This window comes from Haliotis asinina, chromosome 10 (genome assembly GCF_037392515.1).
Source record: "Haliotis asinina isolate JCU_RB_2024 chromosome 10, JCU_Hal_asi_v2, whole genome shotgun sequence".
Lineage (NCBI taxonomy): Eukaryota > Metazoa > Mollusca > Gastropoda > Lepetellida > Haliotidae > Haliotis > Haliotis asinina.
In genome coordinates, this window is record NC_090289.1 from 7,989,262 (window position 1) to 8,013,465 (window position 24,204).

A 24,204-nucleotide genomic window follows, 5' to 3' on the forward strand; every position below is an offset into this window, starting at 1 on the left:
GTAAACCAACAAAGAGGAAACTACCTCAAACACATTTATCAATCCCGATTGGTTGATCCACAAGCTGTTGGCAGGAAAATACCAGGAACCGTTCCAGCAAAGGGCTTCATAGAGGACCGATGGTCATGGAACTGTCAAACAGGCACTTGTTTAGACAGTAAATAATACATGCATTCTTCAAGAAACATGACCTTTTATCAATATTATGCCACTGTTCCCATCTCTTCAACTGGCAATTCCGGACATAAATCAGGCCTTGTTTTACTGAGGCAGATCCCAGTAATTCCCCTGGTAATCCTGCCACCTGGCACTTCACCACAGCACATCAAGGAGGGAGGGAAAGAGGGAATGACAAAACTGTACAACAATATCTCAGACTTCATCGGTATCCATGATGGCTGTGAAGGGTGTCATGGCTCTTTCAATGGCTGCATCATATTACGGACTGCTAGAGATGCTGACTGATGAAAATAGAAGACTTTTCAGACCACCAGTCCTGAGCTACTAAATTTGGAAAGTACTTGTAAAATGCCAATGATTTTTATGGATACCCACAATACATTAACAACACAATGATATTTGTAAGCCTATGATAAACTACAGAATTAAAGCTGTTTGTAGGAAAGGAAAAGCTGTTTAAAGGAAGACAATAACTAAAGTATCGATAGTCACACACAATATCCATGCATTGATAGTATTCTGTTTCTACCATTGATTAACTGCTATCAGAGACTAAACAACTACAATCCATCAATGGTTTGAATGCATCATTACAGCCCTACCACACGTTATTTTCCCAAAATATGTCAACATGCCCTGGGCAGGTCTATACAATAAGTGTGCAACAAGGATGTGTGACACTATATGCGGAATACTGCTGCCAAGGCAACCATGTGGGGCATGTCACATGATCATGAGGTAGCGTGATGAAAGCTATCAGTTTTTAAGTTAATATCCTGACCTCAATCTCACTTAATAGACCAAAAGTAGTATCACAGCATGAGTCAATGGTAGGACACCAGTTTCATTCGGTACATTCTAAATTAAAAACATGAAAAACTTCCACCTGAAAAGCCAGAGTCTGACACCACTGCAGATGCAGTTTAATGCAAACATGATGATTACTATGGCACAATGACAAGCAAATGAGATACTGCTCTTCTGCAAAATTACTCAACTGTTTGTGGTGGGGTAGCCTAGTGGTTAAAGCATATGCTCGTCATGCTGAATTCTGGTCTCATTCCGACATGGGTACAATGTCTCAAGCCCATTTCTGGTGTCCCCATGGTGATATTACTGGAATATTGCTACAAAAATCATATAACCATACTTACACGTCCATTATTAAGCTATGTGTGCCACAATGTCAGTAAAAACAATTTATGTACCATGTTTTAGACTTTCTTGTAACTGATGATTAGTTGCAGACTACAAAATGCCATGGTTTAGTGTTTAGTGAAAGGGATTAAAGAGGAACAAAACAGTTTGCACTGAACACAATTTTACCTGACAGAAGTAGATACACTCAGGGAAGTGGACAAGGGAACACTTGAAAGTACAAGTGTTTATTTATTCCCAGAATTTCACCTACAGTGCAATAAATACCTTGTGTAGAAACCTGGAAAAGAATACAGGAACACTTGCACTTTCATGTGTTCCCTTACTTATTTTCATGAGTATTTTACTATTTACACTGGACCATGGCTAATCTTACCAAGGTCACATGAGAGAAAAGTGAAAACAATTAGCTTTCATTAAGAACAAGAGTTACACAATTTAGGCAGGGCTGTCAAGTGTAGTCACAAAATGCAATTATGAGAGGATTAACAATTAGCATGCTTTCTGAGAAAATATATAATGAATAGGACTTAAGTGATAACTGGTTCTGGGAAATGGGGTAATTAACGAATACAGAAAATGATGTGGTTCAGGGACTTTGAGAAAGACCCTGTGAGTGACTATGAACCTGTGTGTGAGTATTAATGTGTCTGTGTACATGGCTATTTCTGCTATGTTGGTTTTATAGCTGCCAGCTCACTGACATGGACAACCTTACTCACACGCTGACACTAAGCCGACCCCAAACCATGTTTTGGTTTGACATGCCTGGGGATACAGCCATGGATCTTGCACTCACTAGGCAGACCTTCCATTCCCCATACGTCAGACTCCATCTTGTAATCTAGGTCTTGTTACATTCCATTTCAGAATTTCAAGGTTGATGAAATCATGCATAATCTTTCTAACTGAGCATTAAGCATGCTTGTAAATCAACTTTATAGATTATTTCAGCAAAGCAATCCGAGTAACACAAACTAATACAACCAAATATTTGTTAAGACACACATTTTTCTTTTGTTTAAAGTACAAATATAAAATGAACCAGAAAACTGTAAGAAACAATATACCATTGGCAAACCGATGCGACTCCCTAATAAGCTGCAATCTGTCTGACTGGACCTTTTCAGTTATACTGATAAGTCACCTCTGATAGCTCACCATGTATTGTGCATTGAAAACAAAACGGCATGTCATTCATTTTGTCAGCATGGTATACAGTGGAAGCTGTCTAAACCAGCACTCATCATGTACATAAATAGCAACATCTTCACTCTATGGCTCGGAATATGAACATATTGCTCGCAAGAAAACATTGTGAATTGTCAAACATTTGCCTAATAGCACTGGACCGTAAACCTATTAATTGGTGAATAAGAAGAGATGCTCAAACACATTATGAAAGGTGTATAATATGCCTTTGTCATGTTAATGAGAAAGCCCTCCTCCATCTTACCCACGTGTATATCTGGTACTAGAGGGAAGATCTCACTGTGTCTATAAGAGTAGTTACATCAACTTCACTGTGGGGTACCAACAATAAATTTAAACACTGTGCCTGGACTGACTACAAGGCTGTGCTGATTGATAAACCCATGGCTCACTTGTAATCCTATCCTTGTAATATTCAAGTCCAGATAAGAGGACAATGCAGTCTATCTCAATAGTAACAACTGTGTTTTTATGATTAACATAATTTGGGATTAAATATAAACAAATAATAATTGCTTTAGTGACTTATGCAAGTATATTTGTCCTGTGAAGGACAAATTAGGAGGCAGGGTTGAACTTTGAATGGAATCAGTATGGCTCAATATGTGTAAACGAAAACAGAATTAAGGGGTTCACCTGGAAATATAATTCTCTAATCAGACTTACCCTTTTGTGTCTGTGTGCTTCAATGTGTCCATCATTGCAATCGTGATCATCCTTATTTACATGTAGTGCATCTAATCATTCACACTTCTTGTCATGAGCCCATAAAAGTATGGCAGTTGTTTTATAGAACAGTTTAACACAGATGACTGTCAATTTCATGTACTATATTTTCAGAAAATCATATCATGTTTGTTTCACATATCAATGCATGAAATATTCCTTGTTGCAGCAGAACATGAGGTTTTAAGTCTGCATTATAGTTTTATGACGTAGAATTCATCCATGTGTGTTCTCCCACCCAGGAAGCATGGCGTAATGTTTGTACACAACCTCTGCTTGGACAGGCAGTTAGCTGAAGGTAGGGCAGCATAACATGTTGCTATTTTCAACAGCATAAGCAAATACATCCAGTCCAGGGCATAGATCACATTCTCTTGTTGTTTAGACTGAGCTAAACAAACCACACTCACAGTTCAGTATGAGAGGCAGAAATGGAGTTCAGAATGCAAATCTGAAAAAGGCTGTTCAAATTAATCCCTGCGTAAACACTTGCACTGACAGGCTGGCTAAGCTCTGCAACTGAGATTAACAACTCGTTATATTCTGCATTTGACACTCTGTCATGTGATTGACACATTTACTCAACGCCTAATCACAGAAAATGGTGTCAGTGTCCCAGTTATGCTGAAAAATAAGTCATCCATCATGGCTGTCAGGCATTAATTTTAGAAGCAAACGGTGATATACAGATATATTTTCAAAAGTCAGCAGAAATGTTCTGTTTCCACATATTAATATTTCATATGCTTGTGGGTAACAACAAAAAATGTCTAGGCTTATGACATCATGAGTTATGTCCCTTGCTGATTCGTGGGGTAACATGACCCTAATGATGACCGAAAACACCAAGATCCATCTTCTGAAAGATGCACAGGTCCATTCTTGAACCTAGATCCATCCAGTAATCAGATATCCCCCAATTCCAACATTTGCACACAAAATATCAATAATTCCCAGTTTCAGCGATGCTGCCCCTCAACATTCCTGCTGCCGATATTCCAAGAATGCTGACTCAGAATGGCACCAGCAATAACAGTCATGTGTAGCATCACAATAGCAGTATACTCTGTCCTGCTAACACAAACATGTCTCTCAAAATTCCATGGAGTGACTCACAGCCAAGTGTCTGTAACACCCTGAGGATTAGTGGCCTAGTTCTCCAATTCCTAACACATGCCTGCTTTCTTGGTCCATTCCAGACAGGCTATATTCCACACAACTATTTTCTGTTCATCTTCAGTGTAAAACTGACCAGGCTTCATCCACTTGTGAAGTAACAAGACTAAAGGCTTCCTTTCTAAGTCACACAACTTCCTCCCCAACTCTCACAACTTCCTCTCACTTCTCCCCCTCCAACAACTGATGATTGCATGAAACCAGGTCACCAATCTGTGCCAACTGCGCTGTTTATGGTGGAACACTGGCAGCATAGTCTGCCCAGATGACCCAAGTTATTTCTCATCCTGTTGACATATTTACATGATTTCCATCTGGGATGTGATACTAAGACCACTGTCCACAGTTTCTCAACACAGCCCAGACTGCAATGAACTTTGTGATGTTTAGACAGATTACAGAGCTTACAGGGCTTGTGAGAATCATAAATGTTTAAAAAATTGTCATATGATACTTGAAAAAAAGTGCTTTCCTTCCTATAGCCCCATGCATTTTTTGTTTCAGGAAACTTAGGATCTATATTTACAAAAGTAAAACAAAAAGAGCTGACACATTAAATCAGGCTTTGGGCAAGAGACTCTAGAGCTCTCAGTGAGAAAATGTACTAAGCAGTTTTAGTGGTAACTTCCTTGTTTAAAAGCTGCGAGAAACTATACGTCCTGTTTGAAACAGTTTCACACAAGATTTTTGAAAAAGTGAACTTCCTTAAATAATGTATCCACCATATTAGTGCAAAGTCATAAAAACATTCCTGGTCACCTCTTGGACCAATATGTAATTAAACTGTCAGGATAAAAAATATGGACTAGACTGAAAATAGGCATGCTTGTCTGCATGAACCTGTGAAATTACAGATTCTTTTTACAGAAAACAGATCAGTGGATAAGATGTAGTTTTAAAAGATTTATGTTTTTTCCATCATTTGTTTTGTGACACCAAATTTAACTTCTGCATGTTATAATAGTTTCTTATTTTCTTCAACATACAGTCTTGCTTCCATTGCTGTATAGTAATTCTGTTCTTTAAAGAAGAAAGTCTGGGATCCCAGTGCTTTAGAGGAATACTTATATTTCATAGAAATTACCTTATAGACTTGTACAAGTCTAAGGACCCCAATCCATTAGAAATATTTATATTTTAAAGAAATCATCATTCAAAATATTTATTATAACCTCAGAGACTTGTGCAAGTTTAGGGACCCCTGACCATTACAGCAGTATCTATATCTATAAGAAAATATAATTTCTCCTTTTTATCAATACCTTAGAGACTTGTACAAGTCTATTCAACATAGAACACTGAGAGTTACATAATACAGCAACTACACGATTTTCCTTTAAAGCTCCATAATGAGTACACCCTTTTGTATCTGTAGTGAAAAATAGAGGCTGGGTCTCTACAACACAAGTCTCAAACAGAAACAGGATCAATATTCCTATGTTAACATACATGCCAAGGATTTAATTCAATGAAATACAGTTGGCTTTAGTTTCTCATTAGTCTTACATTGAACCATACCATAAAAAAATAGGGAATATTCCATTTTGTGAGCATACCACTAGCCACTGCACATGAGAAAAAGTATATATCCATACAGATGAAAAAATAGGGAATATTCCATTTTGTGAGCATACCACTAGCCACTGCACATGAGAAAAAGTATATATCCATACAGATGAAAAAATAGGGAATATTCCATTTTGTGAGCATACCACTAGCCACTGCACATGAGAAAAAGTATATATCCATACAGATGAAAAAATAGGGAATATGTGAGCATACCACTAGCCACTGCACATGAGAAAAAGTATATATCCATACAGATGAAAAAATAGGGAATATTCCATTTTGTGAGCATACCACTAGCCACTGCACATGAGAAAAAGTATATATCCATACAGATGAAAAAATAGGGAATATGTGAGCATACCACTAGCCACTGCACATGAGAAAAAGTATATATCCATACAGATGAAAAAATAGGGAATATTCCATTTTGTGAGCATACCACTAGCCACTGCACATGAGAAAAAGTATATATCCATACAGATGAAAAAATAGGGAATATTCCATTTTGTGAGCATACCACTAGCCACAGCACATGAGAAAAAGTATATATCCATACAGATGAAAAAATAGGGAATATTCCATTTTGTGAGCATACCACTAGCCACTGCACATGAGAAAAAGTATATATCCATACAGATGAAAAAATAGGGAATATTCCATTTTGTGAGCATACCACTAGCCACTGCACATGAGAAAAAGTATATATCCATACAGATGAAGCGTTTCCAAAGGAATGGAAAAATTCTCACATTATCCCATGACTTATGGTCATCATCTGTTTCCTCCTTGGCTGCATCACTTGCATTTTAAAAATCTCATAAATCCAATATACCCTAATTTTTCTAATAGTATATACTATTATACCTTCAACCTAACTCTGCATGTAAACAGGGCTTGGTGTAAGTATTTCCAATCTGCACTGGGGCAACCTGAAATTACAAATTCCACTTCATCTTTACACCAACTTGCATCCAGCGCATGTTACCATCTAGCTGTTCAAATAACACAGACTCTAGCTTCATCTTCTTCATCATCATCATCATCATCATCATCATATGATGATGATGATGACATAATGAAATATAATGTCCTTAAATTCAGTTTTATACTGAGCAGCCTGTGCTTGTCTGGTGGGTGGGTGAGTGAGTGAGTGAGCAGGTTAGTTAGTTAGTGAGTTAGTTAGTTAGTTAGTTAGTTGTAGTTGTACATCACTTTTAGAAAAATTCCAGCAATATCACAGTGGGGGATATTGTCTAGTGCAACATTTAGTCTCAGTCATATACATCAAATACAAAATACAAATGGATCCTAAGCTCAGTTTCTGAAAATGAAGAAAAGTTTTGAGATTTTTTTTCTTATCATTTTTCCTGAAAAAGGTGTGAATCTACATGTTGAACAACATTTATCCAAGAACAATGCTTATTCTACCATGACTTCAGTAAATACTTGATTTCGATTGCTCAATCAAAGTCATTCAGAGGTATATAATCATGTTATACACCTCTGACTTTTCAACTTTGTATGTATTGTTTTGAAAACTTAATAAGGCGGATATGGTAGAATAGAGATAAACATACTATGTTGGAGAATCAGAGGTAAATAACAAAAGGATAATAGCTCTAAATTTTTAAAATCAAATCTGATTTTCCAACACTTTATGTTCATCTCCCAAATATCTGGCCATAACGTCATTCTAGAGTTTGAATAATTTTTCAATACATTCTCTAGAGTTTCAGAGTGAAACAAGATAAAACCCTTCCATCTTGATTTACCTTCTATGGTTTCAAGTAACAAATGACACTACAACAAATGTACCCAACATACCCTCTAGAAAATGTGGTTGAGAGATTACCACAGTCTCTGAAAACGAACACAAGTTTTTGAGCTCCTTTTCCACAGTTTCAATTAACAAAATGAAATGATCTAACACTGTAACTAACCTTTAAATATAATCCTCAGTGTATGCAGGAAGTAGATAGGGACCAGTTTGTTGACAAAGGAAGAATAAGGTCACAGTGACCAACAAACTAGATTTAAGCTTGAAGTGTTCTCTTCTGCTTGTTCATGTGTCACATGCTGGGTGGGACATTTATGACTCTGACGATTACAGAATATTTATGCAGTACTGAAATCTCAACCTGGAAACGTTTTCAAGCTCTGTACTATGCTTACACTGAATGAACTCGAAATTCTGATAATCAGAAAACACATTAAAGAAGTACTCATAAATTGAACACATGCTTGATGTATACTGCAGTCAATTAAATACATCCTGCAGAATACACGATATAGTCAATGGCAGACAAATGCAGTGATACCTTACCAAACACACATTTCTGTTCAAGCACTTAGCCACTTCTCAGTCTCCATCTATGGCCATGTCAACACATGGAGGGATATCAAATACTGTCCTCTGTCAAAGCTCCTCAAATAGACACATCAGACAGTTGGTTTTCCTCTAAAGTAGACAACCTAAAAATACATCTGTTTTGAAGCTAATGAATAAACATGAGTATGTGTTTTGCTCCCAGGCATCTTGACTTTGAAGGGTGTTGGGGTTGAAATAAAGTGCACAAGTCTCTAAGGCAAAACCTATTAATAAAATTAGAGTGAGTGAGTGTGTTTTTACGCCACTTTTAGCAATATTCCACTAATATCAAAGGTGTGGGGTGTGTGGGTGTGGGGTGTTGGTGGCAGAGAGACACCAGAAATGGGCGTCACATATAGTACCTATGTGGGGGAAATTAAACTCGGGGCTTCAGCATGACAAGCCAACGCTTTAACCACTAGGCTAAATAATTAAATCAGAAGTTCTAAACTACATAAACAATATAATATAGTTCTCACTTGAAAAGACATATCCATACTGTCCCTTTATCCAGAACTGCCTGCTGCAAGGATAGAATTCTTACACAATCCATGAACAAATTATTTAGGACAGCCAAGGAGCAAGGCTAAGCAGTCTGGTATGCCCCATAACTGGGCTATAGATTTAAAGGCACACGTGTACTTCCTACTTTGCTGCAATGTTTCCAGAAGTGACATAGCTGCCTTCCCTCCCCCAGTATTGACATCAGTGCCTTAGCGTGTTGTATATTCCTAAAGGATATAGAGGACACTGCACAAATCTTTAATATTATCATTATTATAAGCCTCACACATAAAAAGGGTGGACCCATATACTTCACAATAGATCAGGTTTAGGCGAGACCAATTCTATTTCTTGTTTAACGGATCTGCCATTCCCCATATACCCAACTTGGTACTCCTTACTAGTCACCTGATGAAGGACCAAGTATACGCTCCGAAATGTCATGATACCGGTATCCACAATAAAGAAGTTGATATCCATAAACCAGGCTTTTCCTACAAGCGAGCGAGTGAGTGAGTTTAGTTCTACGCCGCACTCTGCAATATTACAGCTATATGGCGGCAGTCAGTAAATGATCGAGTCTGGACCAGACAATCCAGTGATCAACAACATGAGCATTGATCTGCGCATCTGGGAACCGATGACATGTGTCAACCAGGTCAGTAAGCCTGACCACCCAATCCTGTTAGTTGCCTTTCACGGCAGCTTTTCTATGCCATTCAGATTGTTTCAAAAATGGGAAAAATAAATAAAAATGAAATTTGAAAAATGAAAAAAGAAACCTTCTTGTGTTTTCATTAACCAAGAATGTAAACTTTCTCTCTGCTTATCCCAGTGTCAGTAAGTACTGGGTTGTAACTCAACAGTCATCTTGAACTAGCACTGCAACTAGGTTACTGATTAATCACTATGTTACGTCAAGTGAACATGGATGACAATCATATAAATAGGCGACAGCAGAGACCTCTTCATCATACAGTTAACATGACATGAAAACATAATTTTGCAGATTCTGATACCTTCTGGTAAGGGCTTACAGTAACAAATTATCAAAAATGCAAATTCAATTTTAAAAGTTTAATAAAGTCACTAATTTCATCTCAGCTGGTGTTACAACAGCTGTGCTGCACTGTACATGCACAGATAAGTAGGTTCATGCAAACTGAAGTGGAATGCTGCTAAGATTATAAGGTTGTGAGCAGGTCAGAAGAAAAAAAGGAAACTTCAAAATATATTCAGTGTTGATATCACATTTACAGTTTATTTGTTGTTGAATGCCACACTCAGGAAATCTTCCAACTATATGACAGCAGTCTGTAAATAATCGATTCTGAACCAGATGAACCTGTGACTGATATCATGAGTATCGATCTACACACTTAAGATACAATGACATGTGTCAGTGAGCCTGACCACCCAGCCTTGTTTGTCACCTCCAACGACAAGCATGGGCTACTGAAGATCAATTCCAAACGGATATCACATTTACACACAGTACTGTAATATGGCCAGTCAACAAATTATACCACCTCTTGAATTATTTGGATAATAATGTCAACTAATTTTGGAACTGGAGATAATAAATGCGTCACAGCTGCTTCAGGGAATATCGAAACAATTCCAGCTTAATGTACATGCATACATCAGATATTATGAATATGATACATAATGGCATGCTAGTTTGATGTAGAAGAACTTCCACATGTTGCAATCCTGCATGTTTTCCACTCTGAAACCCATGAGCTTGGGTTTGATGGACACACACCAGGAACTATTCTCATTATGAAAGTGGGACTCATTTTTTAAAAAAAAAACAGTAAGAAATACAGTTTGTTCCACCACCATGTATAGTGTCAAAAAGCACAATTTTGGCCTAAACTATCAAAACTAAAGCATGAGGATGCTAGCGTAGATTCATCACAAGAGTTCAATGTGTGAAGTCCATTTCAGGGGTCCCTAACTGATATTCCTGGAATATTGCACCAAGTGGTGTAAAACTAAACACACCACTAATTTCACTATCTATCAAAGATATCTATAACGCAAAACATTTTCACTATAGATGGATTATTGTTAATCTCTCTTCAAATTCAGTTCAGCCACTTTAATGCAAGCAGCTCATGTTTTAGGTATTTCAAAGGACAATAAAGCAAATTAATTTGATCTACATTTCCTTTCAGGAGCTCAGCAGGAGGCTGTATTAGTTGTCGTTTTCTGTCTTGCTACAGGTCACATATCAAACGTTGAATAAGACGTATTACATAAATGTCAGTCATAGCCAAAATTAACAAAGGGAGGGTGAGGTGGAAATTTTATGTTCTAGATACAGCAGGATTAGGATGAAAATTGGGCAAATATTACATCATTACAACAGTACATCAGTTCATGTGTAAACGGTACCTTTAAACAGTATAGCATAGTTTGCAGAATTCACTTTAGGACAGTTGCGTGAAGTAAGTGGCTATATTTACACTAATGCGTCTGAACTTTTGATGTGAAGTACATTACATGCACATGGCTTTGGAGGACGTTATATGAAAATACAACATACACATACAGACGCACATATAAACACACATACACACACATTTTATATATTACAGACACTATGCTTAGAAATCGTCCTTGGAGGTTTTTGTACAATACACCATTATTTTGTTATATACAAACACTTGCAGACACAACTACTGCCAGCTAGTTAGTTTATTAGCCATAAATTAGCATTGTCCACACAATACCACACTGTGCGCCTGGAAAGGAACATATTCCATAATCAATAATGGCGGAGCTGATGCATCGTCAGTAATAACACCAGTTTCACGGTCTCCTGATTTTACACATCAACGGGAGGTGTTGGTGAATACTGGTTTGGTCTACCAATATGCACGCTTCCCTTAGCATCCTTATAAGTGAAGGCCTGACTTATCATCTTCTCATAATATTAGCAATGAAATACATACCCTCTCCTGGGTCTGTTCAATAGATTCCAACTGATTTTTCATGGGCACCTACTGACAATGGAAATCAGAAAAGATTCCCCAAACGAAACATCCTCAATGATTCATGCTGATCAAAAACCATCCAAGCATTAACTTTGGGTTGAACACCACGAAAACAACAGATTTTGTTACCCTGTCATATTCATTGTAATACTTGTTGACAGAGAACAGCATTATTTTATATATGCTTTATTTGGGATCACACTTCCTTAGTAAAGTACAAAAAGAAGTAGAATTTGTACTTTACTAAGGAAGTGCAATGGCAAATACAACATATGTTATATTTGACCACTTTCTAAATGGCATCAGTCTGATCAGATAACCTATCTCTCACATCTTTAGGTATTTCAGAATTAATTCTCTCTTTTATTTCTTGTTTTACAGATCTGCCTGTCATATATTTAACAGGAGAGTGAGAGAGAAAAGAGAAAGAGAGAGAAGAGAATGAGTGAGTAGGGGGCTCTCTTCATTTAGAGCTTTAACATTGTAAGGAGAGGTAGGCAGCAGGGAAAATAATGTGACGGAAAGGGCTGCAAGACAGACATGGCTTCTGAATGAGGTGGCTTTTAAAGCATTACAAGCCAAATGACATCCAGTGATCGAGGGAAAACTACCAGTGCATGCATAGGTGCCTTCTATGAATATCCTATATCCGAATGTAACAAAGGGAGAGAAAAAACAACAGTCTACTGCAACCAAATATTGCACTGTCATGCCAACATATCCTGTTGTGCAGCTATGTTAGTGTGGCAATTTGAAAGCAAAAATGTCAGTGTGACATTTTAAAAGCAAAAATACCCTTTTGACTTGAATACCCCTATCTGCTTTTGTTCCCACACTGTAAAGTGCATAAAAAGGTGACTAGATTCCAAGCACTGCTGTTTTACACTCCATACTGATTCTCTGATTCACAGTACACCCCATACTGATTCACAGTACACTCCATACTGATTCACAGTACACGCCATACTGACTCTCTGATTCACAGTACACTCCATACTGATTCACAGTACACGCCATACTGACTCTCTGATTCACAGTACACTCCATACTGATTCACAGTACACGCCATACTGACTCTCTGATTCACAGTACACGCGATACTGATTCTCTGGTTCACAGTACGCTCCATACTGATTCTCTGATTCACAGACGATGAAATTTATTTGAACTGCCAGTGTCAATATTTTGTTTTTAATGTTATTATGTTATTCTGTAGTTGAAGCTAGATTTTTATATATTTTTTGACAATATTTACCAAACAAACTGCATTTCTGTGACAAATGATCCTAAACTGTTAAAACTAAGCTTCAACCACAAAAAATCCCATCAGCATCACGGACCCAGGATGCCCAAATACCACCCAAGCTCTTAACTTTTGCAACTCTTTATTGCTACATTTATCATAAGATTATTTTTATCACGCTACAAAACAGACATCCATAAAGTATTTTGCCTTTATATTGACTCATTACCCACTTAAGATATACATGATTGTACCTTGTATCAGGACATTATTGTGTTTACCATTACACAGATATATGCATCAGTGGTTTGCTCTATTACGTTCCTCAGGTCCTGGTCAGTGAGGTGAACAAACATAAATATATTTCTCACTACACCACTAAAGAAGGCTGCTTTCATTGGCTGTATTTACCCACCTACAATATATGTTTATAGCATTTTAAAAGCTACTTCACTATTGTGATAGTCACTATAAATACACAAAAATCATTTCATATCTCACAAACCTGAATTATCATGACCTTTTGAATGACCCTGCCCAGGATTAAATGTTTTTGCCTCAGATAAACATTCTACATATTAAAATCTAATGATTGGCCCCTTAGTGAACTTAATGGGGATGTGTTGGTGAACTTTGTGTTGCCATATTCACCATAACATTTGCAGATAATGCATCAACGAGGACTGGCTTCTGACAGTCCAAATTTATGATACATTTGATTTATAGCTTTTTCCTAACAAAACTGTTTTTCAACAAGCCCATCATGAATGACCTCCAAAAGTGTTTTTCCCTCTTACAATATTATAGTGATAACAAAAATATGAAAAATACAGTTTTACTGAGATACACAAGTAAAGGAGTTATTTAGTGTTTTAAGTAAGTGCTTTTGGCAGTGAAGTGTTACGAAATGTTTTCCCATTTTCCCCCTCTATTCAAATATTTTCATCACACATCAAAATGTCAAATTAATCCCAAAACACCCTTCTTCTGCACTGGTCCTGTTATGTATGAAACAAAAATCATAGAGTTTGAATTGCACAAAGGATATATTTTCATGTGAATGTGTGTGGTGGTGGGGTTGGTGGGTTGGTGAGTTGGTGAGTTGGTGAGTTGGTGAGTTGGTGAGAGAGAGAGAGAGAGAGAGAGAGAGAGAGAGAGAGAGAGAGAGAGAGAGAGAGAGAGAGAGAGAGAGAGAGAGAGAGAGAGAGAGAGAGAGAGAGAGAGAGAGAGAGAGAGAGAGAGAGAGAGAGAGAGAGAAAAAAGAGAGAGGGAGAGAGAGAGAGAGAGAAGGGGATATTCAACAACCTGAAAAAGGAAAATTCTATTTTGATATATTAAAGAACATCTAACAGATTCAATTCATAGAGGATGTCTAATCTTTGTTAAGGACATGTAACCTCTTAATAGGTAATCAATGGAAAGTGCATAATTTTACTGCATTGGCCCGCACAGATCTAAGGTGAACTGGTGATATATACAGTATACAGGTAAACATATTAAGTAAAATTCCACACAGATACTTGGTAAAATCAATATACACTGTCCACATTTCCATATTGAAATAGGATTGATAGCACTTACAATTTTACTACTTTCCAGTTTACTGATAACACCTTTCACTAAGTAGTAACATTTATAGTTTGACATAAAACATCAGATCTTTGACAGATTTATTATTTAGTATAAATCTCTATCTGGCTGTAACATTTTAAATCAATAAAATATTTTGCTGAAGTATGTACATCATTTTGATTTGAGCAGGGAAGGCATGTCTCTCCAACATCGCAAACTGAGCTCTGTGACCGGGCTGTGGTTGTCCATATCGGTGACCTTGTTATCACGTTACAAGTACTACAACAATGGGCACAATGACGGTTAACAACTAGACTTGCACAAGTCTCTAAGGCGAAAATTTATAGTGCAAATGATAATTTCTAAAAATAATAAATATCAGTCGGAGGTCCCTTTTAGTGTCAGTGTATCTGGACTTGCCTCTTCAAAAGATAGAATTACTATACAACCATGGGCTTAACATTTTATACAACCTAGGAGCAAGGTTAGTTAAGAAAATGCTTCTTTTAGTATAAAGGCATAGGCATAAATTCACTTAAGAAAACTATACTTATAAGATATTTATTGTACAAAATACCCTGAAGTTCTTACTTGAAACATAACTGATTTTGCAGCACAGCACCTGTACAAAAAGAAGGTACTACTTGACTGTAACTACATTTATCAGATTTTGATGGTAAACTGCTATGCTGTGTTTGTTGAAGGAGTAACATTTTACACCACTTTCAGCAATATTCCAGTATTATTACAGCAGGGGGAATTGAACCCAGGTGTTTGGTGTGAGAGTGGCTGCTTTAACCACAAGGCTAACCCACAACCCTCGAGCTAAAAGAATCTGAGAATGTTGAAACAATAAAACAGATCAACCATGCTTAACCCCCATGACTCCTGGGACAAATGCTTGTAAAAAAATCTCAGTATAGGAGGTACTGGTCTAAACTCTATTAAAGGACATTTTCTGGTCAAAACAATCAACAAGGGACATTCTGGTATATATATATATTTATCTGGTACAACAAAACTACAAATACCTAGCGATGAACCAATCAACAGCTAACAAATACAAACATAGCACAACCCCAAACAACAGAGCTTACCTGACGATCCACACCCGATGGCAAGTCATAACACTGTTGTACTTATATCCATATGATTTACTCTGATACCACACCCATGTGCCGGATACACTCCCTGAAACCTCAATACTCCGTTACATTTTCCAGCACAACCCAAGTCAACTTCTACGAATCACGCTCTCTCTATAGGCAACAGCTACAGACTATTATGACTGTAACTTGTCTTTGCACAGCCTGAGAAATATCTCCCACTGGCTAGGTCCTCACTGAAAGTACATAATTTGACCTGCTCTTTTATCAGTGGTCGCCTATAAACAAAGGGAGTTAACTAGGGTTTGAGATTTGCTGAGCCTATGTTATAATGACACATACTTGCAAGAAACATTAAAAATACTTCACTCCTACTTATGCAGAATTAAAGTTCAAAGGATACAACATTCACATGTTAACCATGAAATGTCTGTCTCTTTAATTGTTGTTGTTGATTTTTTTCATCAAAATGCCAAATAGTATGTGCACTTTGTTAATGCAAAATAATTAAGCTTGGGTTATAAAGACAATTAAATTTAATTTTCTAGGCACAGTGTTCAGTTTTTTGTTTAAAAGTCACTTACCACAGGGCAAGAGTCACAATCAAGCTTAGAGCATCACAATCCAGCCTTGCGGAGAATGACAATCCAGTTTCACAAACCAGTTAAGAGTATCACAATCCAGCTTTGAGGGTCACAATCAAGCTTACAGGAGTCTCACACTCAAGCTCAGAGCAGAATGCACAATGTGCACAGAGTCACAATGCATTCATGCAGCTTCACAAATGTTTTATCTGATATCATAAATGATGTATTGATACATGTTTGAATCTTATGTTCATTTAAAATATCAATGTATCCAGGCTGTTGCATTTTTTATTTCAGAGCACATAAAATACTCTGACAGTATTGACAGTATCCTAGGACAAGGAGATAACGATGATGAGCCTTATTTAACTTTTTCATGACAGTAGGGCACATGTAGTTCGATAGTAACAGCTTGACACATGGAAAAAAAACAGTGTAGGTGGGACACTGATCAAATTTAGCATTGTAATACATATAATGACCACAGTATCATACAATATATCCCTGACCCATCCAGAATATAGTGTATAAAACATCTGTTGGAGAGAAGACCATATCATATATATCACAGTATCAAATAATATATCCCTGACCCATCCAGAATATAGTGGATAAAACATCTGCTTCATTTAAGGCCTTAACATTGCAAGGAGGGCTAGGCAGTAGGGAACATAATGTGATTCAGGGACTGTGAAACACACTACTTGGTATACTAGTGGCACTGCACTGTAGCACACTGGCCCTGGACTTACCTACGTCTAGCTGCAATATGCACACATACTTTTATGTATGGAATGCACTTATCTTGATGGCAACGTCAAGGATGACTTCACCGCCTTTGGGACACTAGGGTAACCTAATGGTTAAAACATCAGCTCATTATGAAAACCTAGGTTTGATTCCTCGCATGGGTACAATGTGTGAAACCCCTTTCTTATGTCGCCTGTCATGATATTGCTGGAATATTACTAAAAGCGAAGTTAAACCATACTCACTCACTCACCCCACCTTCATTTATCAACCCCTGAACAAGCACATCACCCCATCTCTAATGCTGAGATCAATAGCAGTCTGAATATTCAGGCGTGGCCTCGACAACTGCTCTCATTCAAACAAGAAACCCAAGGCCATCAAATGACAGGGGGCATTCTTTGTCTTGCACAGACTTGCCATCAATGCACGAAAACTGACACCATCACAGCTCTACCTGCATACCATGACTTTGTAGTGACTGCTGTAACTCAAACTACTATCTCACTCCACACAAACAACAACCACATTCTGTTGTTAATAACCCTAGTCACATCTATCACACTATCTTGACAAACTCACAGGTATGGCTGTGGAAGCTGTCCAACAACCAGTCACTCATATACTCCTCTCCAGTATAACAGCTAACACTTCGGAAACCAGGTAACCTTTTCATCAGCCTTGACCTAAACATATTGATGGTTTATTTCAATAGATGTGGCTAAAAGAATTCATTGATGAATTCAATGTACTGAAATGAATGAAAAATATTTGATCAAAGTGCCAGTGTGTACTGGGTGTTGTCCACACCACATTGATAACAGAGGTACAACTACAGTATGTCTATGTTAATGTATGAGAAGTGCAATCTGTGTGAAAGGAGAGACACAAAAGAGGAGAATTTAAGGACGTCGTGTTCCCCAAAATAAAGAAATTGACATCTATAAATTCTTGCCTTTTTGTGCATCACTTCAAAGACTTTTACTGACATAAGGTCTGGAATTGTAGTTAAAGCAGTGCTTCATATTTCTTCACAACCCACAGGGTCAGGGTGACATAAATATAGAGGTGCACTGAGAGAAGTCTTATGTCAAGTTATTAATGCATATGATTCTTAAATGTTCAAGGAGCAGTATTTTACTTAACTTGAAACAGAAACCTGAAATCACCAAGTGTTATTATTATTAATTATCATATTAAAAAAAGAAGTCAAATATAAAGGACAGGGTGCTAAAAAGGCTGGGCCAGAACTGAAAACTTTACCCATGTTTGATAAACACTTTAGGCCAGACCAATTTTATTTCTTGTTTTACGGAATTTCAAGAATAAGAAAATAAAATCCTAATCTTTTCATTGGCTAAAATGTTAACTCACAACAAAATACTTTTTAGGTTGTATTTTTTTCACTTCATAAATTGCCAAAAGTAAAATACTTTGAGTATTTAGAAGGAATATTTCTTTGGTTGGGAATTTTATCTTTATTTTTCTTCCCGGCTGCCTTAAGGTTTTGAGGGGAGAAAAAATAAATAAAACAGAAATACAACTGGTCTGGCCTTAGGGAAAATTGTCAAGTTGTTATGGGTCAATGAACATGGAATGTGCGCTGACCAGAGTGACCAAATTCTTACTGATTACTTAAATGTCCAAAACTGCTGCTCATATTCAAAGTTATTCTGTACCAGTCTGTGAACCACATAGTTTTCAGTTGTGCTCAGTCAATACTGCTGAGCAAAACTCAAAATAAAACAAATCTTGATTTTCCTTCCAGCTCACAGAAACTCTTTCAGTTAAATTGAGTAGTTTTTATTTGAGTAGAGTTGAAAATTATTTGTTCCCCAGGACTGAACATTATTCAACCTTTGGTTTCATTCTCTGAGACTGGACTGCATCTGATTGACTGCGTTAATGCTGTGGACAAGTTGATATATACCATAGGGACATTAGCTCAACTGACTCTCAGTTGTGGTGACCTATAAAAACAGATCATACCTACATGAACTTGAATCAGGACAATAACTGTATTTACGGTAATATGTGCCCTAGGCATGTAGAAAATAGATATGATAAGATAAGATATTTATTGCACAGCATTCCATTATGTAACAGTGGTAATATACTATAAACTACAGATATAAACATAAAAGATATAGAAATACACATAGACGATCCTTAACATAACAATTAGACGCTAGATCCTACATAAGCAAGGTATATAATGAACCACAGTAACAAGACATATTATATAATATGTATAATAATGGCCTAGGACAATCAAGAAGTCTTCTATATTTGTTTGAAGTTATACATACGGGAACAGATTATTTCCATACTATTTGGCTGATTATTTTTAAACATAATGCTAAATTTTTTGGTTGTAGTAAGACTTTGAAATTTATTATTTTCAGATGAAAGGGACTTTAATAAGTAGTACCTTGCTTCTGAATATCTAGAACAATACATGAAATGGTGCTCTTCATCTTCAAGGACTGAGCATTGACTACAGAGACTGTCTTCCAGAGGTGTTGGTGGTCTTGTTCTCCTACCTAGTTCAATTTGTAGCCTATGATCACTGTCTTAACTTTGTGAAGCGGACACGTTTTTTATCTTGCAGTGTTCAATGCATGGTTCAAATTTAATTTCTGATTTAAATTTTCTGTAAGTTCTAAGTATATTCCTTGAATTTAGTGAATTTGGTTTATCTTGAACAGAAGAGTGGAACAGTCCTTCAGAACAGGCGAAGAAGTTAGATTAATTTCCTTGATGTTAAACTTATGTAAGAGGCATCTTAGTTTATAGCACCATCCAATTTTGTCTTGCGCAGTTTTTATTGATTCATTAAAAGTGTGTTTCAAAATGGTATCTGGGGACTGTAAAATATGTCTTTTGATTTGAACAATGGATTTAATTACTCTAAATAGTAGAGGGCACAAACCAAACTCTGCTCTGCATGCCCAGTTGCGCGTTTGCAGAGAAACTCCCAGAGTACATATGCAGAATTTTGTTTGTAGTTTTTCAGAAGAAAAAGTATCTACATGTCTCAGCAGAGCAACGTCAATTTCCCAGACTTCACTGTTTTGCAGAATAACAGGTTCGACAATTGCCTTGAAGATTTTGCAGCATACTGATGGACCTAAGTTATCTCTGAGGGCATTATGGGGAATGTATCAAAGGTTGAATCTATTTTCAACGATTGAGTTGTTTTTCACTCATATATTCACAACATGCATGTGTGGCTGTTTGTACTAGTCCAGGCTTAAGCTGGTTTTATTGTGCTAGCTCACTTAGATACCAGGCTGCAGCTAAGCATGAATACCCCACTCAGACACATTATCCTGACTCCAAGCCAACCAGTCCTTGTACCCACTAATGCTCAGCAGGGACCAACAAGTACCATATATATTAACGTCATTTGGAATGATATGGCTGGGGAGTGAACTCATGACTTTCGACTCCCCAGGTGGCAGTCCTTTGATTTTGAAGAGAGAAAATGATAACCAGATAAACAATAAACAATGATCAACAAAACCTGGAGATATTGTTTTTTAAGAAGAACAACAAAGTTAACCTAATACAAATTTTAAATTTAAAAACATCAATACATTAATTAAAGCTAACATAAAGATAACATTAAATAAACACCAAGCCACGAAATCACTTATATATGATACACTGTCATGATATTTACAGTTTCTAATAAATTCTGCGTGTTACTACAGTCTCCTCCCTCTTCCTATAGCTTCCATGGCAGTATACTACATTGTTTATCCTGTGAAACTGTTACAATGTGCACAATATATAATATGAGGAATGTATCTTTGTGTTTCTACATCTTTGTATCTATGGTCTTTATATTTGTAATTTATAGAACACTGTAACTGTTTTTCATTCAAAGCCATGCAATAAATATCTTATCTGTACCTCATAACAAACCAGTCATATATATTCTGTTTCCTCAGAAGCATGTTTGAAGCATATACAAACAGACAGTTCATTACTGCCCCAAATAACCAAATCTGTCTCTGAGGCTGTTGAAGGTTACAGTCATCGTTACTTATCGTTCAAAAATAGATATACAAAGAAACATCGGTATGCATATCAAGAAACTTATAAGTTTATATAATTGATGAATAATTCTAGTAAAACACATTTAGAAAGATTGTCCATATATATTCAAGTTTAAATTCTCAGAGAAAATCTTCTATTCTCTGCACATGATTAATAAATGTAATACAGGCCTGTGGCCTTTAAGAATTAAATATTGAGATTGATTGATTGAATATCATATAATACCACAATTTATACATCAGTCTATAACCAATGAAATTGAGACATAATGAAGATAAGTTATTCCATATTTTAGACAAAACTAGTTGTAGTTCACCACAGAGATGAATAAAGTCTGTTTACACTTTCCTGTGTAAGACATCAGAATGAGTGATTGGCTAGTTAACAGTTTGATTGACAGTTTGACAGGTCATCCCTCAACACAGTGACATGGACAACCTTCTCTGTTCCTTCACCATCAGTGCTGAGGGACACACCCATCAAAGATAATGTTGTTTACAGGGGTCTACAACTAACATGTTTTTTACATTCTCATTTGGCTCAAAAGGATTTGCTACAGTCCACTTATTACACTTGTGAATGACCCCTCTGCTGTAAGTATTCCAACATCACTCTTCGACTGACGATGGAATACAGAAAACTTCATGTGTATATGACTTTCGAATACAGGACTTGTAGTAGTCTGTCATACAGACCCTGAAGTATATATATTCAAGAAAGCCCATACAGGTCTAGAAAATGTGGCAAGTCTAGATTTCCTTAACAAGAAAGTCTCAGGGCCCCATTTCATGGTAGTATTTTTTTTTCAATATGAATGTTTTTTCAGAGACTAGCTGTTAGTCTAAGCTTGTACAGGTTATCAGCAATCAAATTTATGGTCGTATGACAAGATTTTCAATGAAACGAACAATTTTAAGGACCTGTATGAATACATACAACCCAGGCTAGCTATTTGCGAAACGTTCATAGCCCTACTTACTTCATAAGCCCATTCTTAACACACCGGGTACAATCAAAGTTAAGAATTCGTAGGTTTTCAAATGTTTCGAAAGTAACGGCCCAGAAATATTTCAGTACACACTAGGCTGGTCAAATGTAGGATTGACCATAGTGAGATAACACAAAGTTATATTGCTCTACAGGGAAAGTTTTGCTCTGCTTTGGAGATTAATTAACACCCAGTGTCATTGCAAAGCAATTTTTATCATGTATTATTTTCCTGTAAAAATCATTACTTGACAGGCTTTGTTGAATATTAGGGCCTTTAGAGCAAATCACTGGCAATTCAGACCTGTTCAAACCTATAATGATTTTAGGATCATTTAAGGATAAAGTACCTGAATTTCTGGGTTCTTCAAGCATTTGTAAATCTGGTAGTAAGTACGTCACCACTGAATACCTGTTGAAATAATAACTTTTTTTTTGTAACTAATAATTTTTAAAATAACCTTAAACAGCAATTGAATTTGGTTTCTGTGCCTCGTCCCCTGGTACAATCTTAACGAAGCACCTGGAGACAGGTACTACAACTACAAGCCTGTGAAACTCGAGCCAGAATCAGGGAATAAGTGGTCTCTTAGAATTAGCACTTTGGAGAGATATTTCGACCTGTCAGTGATAATTTTCCTTGTTGACAGAAGGCATAAAGGTTTTCATATTTCACCAGAGCCCTCTACAGACTGAAAGTAATCACAACTGCCAACAAGGATTTCTTTGCCATTAGAGAGGAGTTTATGGCACCTGATTCCTACACCTGCCATTAAGAGCGACTGCACCAGCATGTTTTCTCAATGACTTGTTGACAGGATGAGCAGTAAAAGCAGAGATAAACATACAACTGCCTGCTAGTTGTACCTGAACACAAGCTTCATCCTGCTGTTTGCGGATTGTCTCAGACAGATATATACCTCGTCTAATGCTTGAGGACAAATCCAATAAAAGCTGACTCAATAACAGTGCATCGGTACACTATGCCACAATTCGGTAAATATATCAAGGTTCACAGCTCTCGGTTCGGTTCATTGACAAAGAAATTCAACAGGATAATTGGTTTTGTGTAAGTTTGGTTATGGTTCCGAAAAGGAACCTTCCAGGCAATTGGGACTCAAATGTAAGTGTCTTAACATTCACACAATCGAATCTGCACGTGTTGTTGACAATTTTGCAGCACAGAAAAGTTAGAAATGGTAGCTACATGAAGATGTCATCTAGAATTGAATTACATGGAATATTTGATATGACCAGCAAAAGTAATGTATAAAAGGTAAGATGATATTTCCACACAAAAACTGAATATATCCTATTTTCAAAGTGAATTTCAGTCTACAGAACAAAAAGCAAAATACTGTGTACACTGTTTCAGCCCCACGAATGCTTCACCTGGGAACTGACTGGCCCTAGTCTGTCTGTCTGTCTGTCTGTCTGAACTACATTATTTTCCCTACGGCCTTGCCCTACCTGCAATGCTAAAGTCCTAAATGAATCAAGGCCTGATTTTCAAAGACTCAACTCACTGGGGATCCTTTTCAATTTAAATGGATCTGTTTGTTACTATCACAAGCATATATATTATTCAGAGTCTAAGCGTCAGTCTACACTAGCCTCTACATACTTAATGCAATTCTACATTGAACTCTTTATTGATCCAAGTCGTGGAGGATGGAGGTTCTAAAGAGTCAAATCACTACTTTTGAATAGGTCTTCAAATTGGTCAGTGCAACAGAGCAAAATGACCCTATCCTTTGCATCTACTAGAACCATGTCTCAAAAGCAGTCCACCTTGCCTGTTTCACGGTTTCTGAACCACATGATTTTTTCTAATGCCTTGCCCTCCATGCAATGCCCTAAGTGAAGAACGTGAATATCTCAAATAACTGAGGCTCCTTTTCAATTTAAATGGGTTTATTTGTTAGTATCAACAAAATACATATTCAGGGACTAAGCGTTAGTTTGCAGTCTTCTCCTCAGAGCCTCTTTTGACCTGACC

At 36.9% G+C, this 24,204-nt stretch overlaps 1 protein-coding gene across 6 annotated transcripts in view; it reads right to left on the reverse strand.

The window, feature by feature from the left end:
- The window catches only part of LOC137298084 (beta-1,3-galactosyltransferase 1-like), an 83,272-nt gene that overhangs the window by 6,894 nt on the left and 52,174 nt on the right, over positions 1–24,204 (reverse strand). The window contains exon 1 of one of the 6 annotated variants that reach the window (XM_067830156.1): positions 15,808–16,102. The exons of 2 other annotated variants lie outside the window; for them this stretch is intronic. In XM_067830156.1, the coding sequence (XP_067686257.1) occupies positions 15,808–15,836 (29 nt within the window). In that variant the 5' untranslated portion in view covers positions 15,837–16,102. Of the gene's footprint in view, positions 1–3,216; positions 4,720–6,885; positions 6,919–8,344; positions 8,494–15,807; positions 16,103–24,204 lie in introns of those variants that run through there. 3 more of the 6 variants (XM_067830157.1, XM_067830158.1, XM_067830153.1) reach the window with 3 other exon arrangements.